At 50.6% G+C, this 4,917-nt stretch overlaps 1 protein-coding gene across 1 annotated transcript; it reads left to right on the forward strand.

Annotated features, from left to right (window-relative positions):
- Window positions 1–736: 736 nt before the first annotated feature.
- Window positions 737–1,343, forward strand: STEHIDRAFT_163555 (uncharacterized protein; the record flags this gene model as incomplete). The annotated part of the gene is made up of 5 exons (XM_007311255.1): window positions 737–820; window positions 923–998; window positions 1,068–1,098; window positions 1,154–1,172; window positions 1,278–1,343. 5 exons carry the CDS (start codon window positions 737–739, stop codon window positions 1,341–1,343), a joined length of 276 nt encoding a protein of 91 aa, XP_007311317.1.
- Window positions 1,344–4,917: the final 3,574 nt, after the last annotated feature.

The following is a 4,917-nucleotide window of genomic DNA, read 5'->3' on the forward strand; positions in this document are numbered from 1 at the left end:
GCTCAATTATCGTTCGATTTTCGATGTAGCGGGCTCGAAATGACGGGACTACGCAGATGCACGAGCCACAATAATAGTTGGCAGGGAACGGGCCACTCAACGGCGAGAACAAGAGGGAACACACTGGTGGGTTTTGTTCCTGATACCCTGTTCTGAAAATGCGTTCGCGTTCGCTCAAATATCCTTCGATTTCCAGTGTAGCGGCGTCAAAATGACGGCACAGGTATGTACTATCCCTCACAAGGAAGATTTGGAGAGAAACGACCCGTGCATCATCTGGAACGCGCACGAACAGTGAGGTGAGTTTCACTCTCAGCACTCCCCCTCCTAGAAACTCTGTTCGTTCTCGCTTAGTTGCGGTTCGTTCTTTAGGATAATTTGCTAGAAATCACAGCATACATATGTGCCATCGATCCCCGCTCGTGTTTGCGCACACCACCGCTGCAAACGGGCGGGTCGATGTGAACCTCCAAGGTGAGTGATGGCCCCAAAATGCTTCTCTTGGAATTTCTGTTCGCGTTTGATCATTTTCGGTTTGATTTGGCTTCATATAGACTCAAATTGATGGGAACAGTCATCTCCACCCGCGCCACAGAAAGCTTGACGCGAATCGACCGAGTAATGAGGAAGAACAAAGCAGAATATGCAGGTCAGTTTCCGCCTCCTAAGACCCTGCCTCGAGTATTCGATTGTGTTTGCTCAATTCCGGTCCGATTTGCGTCTTTAGGAGCTCGAAATGACGGCAAGGACCTCCACTATCAGCCCAGGTCAAAGTTGGAACGGAAATGACCCCGCCATTGTCGAGAACGAGGACAAAAAGGTCAGCATGTTTTCGCTCTCATTACCCCCCTCCGAAAATTCGTCCAATATCGCTCATTTCTAAGCCGATTTGGATCATTAGGGGCTCGTACTGACGTTATAGGCCATCGCAATCCCAGCCGGTCAATGTTTGAAGAGATACGACCCACACATCGTCCTTAACGGCTACCAACACCATGGTAAGTTTTCCCTCTACTACCCCTCCATCTAAAATCGCCTCTAACACATACGATATTGGATCGCGTCAGCTGATTATGGGCTCGACATTAAGGTCCCAATGTACGCTGTCAGCTGCGTTGAAGTTTCGGAGAGAAACGCCCGTCTCGTCATGCAGCGACAGCTCAGTCTTCCCGGTGAGTTACCTCTGCCCGCCACCCCTCGTCCTAATTTCCCCCGTTCTTACTCATTCGTCGTTATATTCTCATCGTCAATGGCTCATATTAACGATGGTAATGTAGGGTATAACCCTCGCACTTGGTTGCAGCCAGAACGACCCAGTTACCGGTGAGAATGACGAGCAGTAAGGAGGTGGGTGAGGGTACATTACCCCCCACCGCGAAAGTCTCTATAACTTACCGAATAATGGATCGTTTCTCTTGCAGACTGGCTTGCCAAAGCCTCCTGTATGTAACCTACAGCCGCCATCGAAGATTCGAGGAGAAACGGCGTTGTCATCATGTAGAATGACCATGGTCATATTGGTGAGTTCCCACTACCATACTCCCTCCTCGGAAATAGGTTTGTTTTCACTTATTTTTGGGTCGATTTTCTTCGTAGCTGGCTCAAACCTATCGTCACTATATAGGCTACGAGTTTCAGTCAAGGTCCGCACGCAAGATAGTCACAAGCGGCTCAGATTGACGGCATCAGTGGGGTGAGTTATTGCAACTGGGCTCCTCCCTGAAGTCTTGCTCCCATTCGCTCATTTCTTTTCCGATTTTTATCGTGATAGGCTTAAATTCATCATAGCAGTCATAGCCAACGGACGCACACGAGATTTGGAGCAAATCGGCCCAGGGATGAGTGAGAGCGAGGTCAGATATGCCGGTAAGTGATGGCTTATAGGGCCGGTTCGGAAAATGCGCTGTTATTCACTCATTTTTCGTTCTTTTTCTTCCCTCAAGGGCTCATAATTATCATACAGATTGATTCTCTCATAACCCAACTTGGTTTGACGGAAAACGGCCTGACCACTGTTGAGAACGGTCTCTGCACAGCCACCAGCAGGTCAAATCGGCGCCGATTTGAAACCGTGGGAAAGTTCCCTGGCCCAGCGACCATGGTGCGCCTTCCTATCTTCCTTTTCTCTTGCTCCTTTTTTGTGTTTGACGGCACTCAATGCACTCCGTAGACTGTATCTACATCTTGTTTGGGGCCGGTGCGCCCTCTCAGGGTGAAGATATCGTCTGTTTGGCCGGTGGGCCACCCCCCACCTCTACGTGTCGCGCGATTGGGAATTCAAGGTTCACTGGCCGGTTTCTTTTGCTGTATGTGACTCACCCAATTGATACGACTCTGTAGCTGTCATCGCGTCGCCGTTCGAAGCCATAGCGCGCTCGGAATCGCGTTTTCTGGGGGTAAGTCACCCCTTAGAGCCATTTTCACCGAAACTTTAGCGTAACTCACTCATTTTTCGTGCGATTACCTTCGTTTTAGGCTCCAAATACGTATATGAGCGTCCCATAACATTGACGATCAATGCATTGAAGATAACCGGTCGCCCTCCGTCACCAACAATGTTTGTTGGGTACTTAGATGGGCATTGTGCGCCTCCAACCATTGTGCGCTTTTTTTTCTTTCCTTTTGATCTCTTCTTTTTTTTACGTTGAGGCACTTGTTGGACTCCATAGAGTTTGGCCGCAACAAGTTTGGGGTCCGTGCGGCCTTTGCGCGTCGAGAATTCGAGTTTTTGTCTGGGGGGTGTTCCCCATCCCCCAAGTACCGCGTACTCGGAAATGCAACCTCTATGGTACAGTTCTCTGTGTTATTCCGCATTCTACTAACCTATGAGACCTCGCAGATACGCTCACGTCGTTGAACAGAGCCATACCGGGCTCGCGATGGCCGTTTCTGGTGGTGAGTGGCCCCCAGACCCAAAATTTCCCGAATCTCAATCAATTTTCGTTCAATACTGTTCGCTATAGGCTCAAAGGTTTTGCTTCGATGTTCCATACCATTTCCACCAAACGCGTTGACGATATCTGCGTGTTCGCCGTGGGAATCGACGATCTGGTGTTAGACGGGGGCATTGTGCGCCTCCGACCATTGTGCGCTTCTTTTTTCTTTCCTTTTGATCTCTTCTTTTTTTGCGTTGACGCACCAATTGCACTCCATAGAGCGTGTCTGAAACAGGTTTGGGGTCCGCGTGCTCATTCATGCGATGAATTTCGACTTTTTGGCTGGGGGGGTGCGCCCTTTCCCCCAAAGACCTCGCACTCGGAACTTTGAGGTTTACGGTATAGTTTTCGGCGTTGTTCCTCACTCCATATACTAATGCGACCTCGTAGATACGCTCACTTCGTTGGACGGAGCAATATCGGCCTCGCCATGGCCATTTCTGGCGGTGAGTGGCCCCCAGACCCAAAATTTACGGAAACTCAACCAATTTTTGTTCAATCAAGTTCGCGAGGGGCTCTAAAGTCTCGTCTAGATGCGCCCTATCATATCCAGCAAACTCCCCGTCGATATCTGCGCGTTCGCCGTGGGAATCGCTGATCTTGTGTCAGACGGGGGGCATGGTGCGCCTCTGGCCGTGGTGCGCTTTTTTTTCTTTCCTTTTGACCTCTTCTTTTTTTGCGTTTCGGCACTCGTTGCACTCCATAGAGTGTGTCTGCGACGAGTTTGGGGTCCGCGCGGCCCTTTCTCGTCGAGAATTCGACTTTTTGGCGGAAACGGCGCCCCCCCAGCCTAAACGGCCCCCCTTCGATTTTTTTCCTATCGAGGTGCGGTTTTTTTTGTACGGGGCGACCGCCCCCATCGAGGGCGTCCCGTAGGTGCCCTCAGGTCGTCGGTCGGGGCCGTATCGCGTCGGGAACGGGCCCAAGCGCACCATGGTGCATTATGCCCGTCGCAGACTGTTAGGTGAGGACAATGTGCATACTATCGTAATTCGATCAGTACATATATATGGAATGACATGCACAAGTGGACGCCACAGCACGCCACTGAATCTTCGAGTTGACCGGCAAATGCCGGCGCGTCTGCCGCGCATTGCCGGTGGCCACTCAGACTCTACACACTGTCTTACACGACGAACAGCTCAAAAACGGTTCCGCCAATTCCTTAGAAAATTTGGGACGGTATCAAGGAGGGGTATAGCTATCACCTGGCCAATTCTTGGACAAAACGGTTGAAAACTAGTTTAACTTACCTATGTTAAACTTTGGTACCAATTGTGTCTCTCTCCCCGGGAGAGCCAAAGGCGGTCTGGGCGGGAGGGACGTCCAACGCACAGTAAAGTGGCTTGACCAAAGCAATATAGATCCTAAGAGTCATGCTACACACAACTGTTGTCCTAGCCAGAGCCACTTGCCCCTGTAAGAGTAGGGCCAGATATAACCCTAATGATGGGTTAGGGTCTAACTTAGAGTAACCCCATCCCTGTGAACCTGGAATGTCATGCAAATCTCTCATAACCTAACCTAACCTAACGGTCCACTCACCATCAAGAACGATGACCTGAACCTGGTGGGCAGCCCCCATGATCCGTAAAATCACTCGTTCTTAGTCAAACAACCGTGCTTTCTCGAGGTAGCGGGCTCTTTCGATGCAGGTAATGTCCTCTGTTGCCTCCTACATTTCATTTCATGAGTTTAGGTCCAGTTGTAATTGAGAACGACTGGTTTGTCCTGGTGACACCACGCTAACATGAGTGATCCTTTCTGCTCAGTGCGCACAGCTGTCCTGATATGTGTATATGTGGGCAAGTGGTGTCGTGTGATGTCGCCACAGGCGATTTGCTCACACAGAGCTGGCCGGAAGGCTTTGGGGCTGCGTTGTGTCGCCACAGGCGATACACTGGCACACGGGTGCTGCAGCCTGCCTGGCAGCTGTGTGCTGTAGTATTGCCCGTGGTGATACGACACAGCGTGGCAGGTC

Source organism: Stereum hirsutum (genome assembly GCF_000264905.1).
Source record: "Stereum hirsutum FP-91666 SS1 unplaced genomic scaffold STEHIscaffold_25, whole genome shotgun sequence".
Taxonomy (NCBI): Eukaryota; Fungi; Basidiomycota; class Agaricomycetes; order Russulales; family Stereaceae; genus Stereum; species Stereum hirsutum.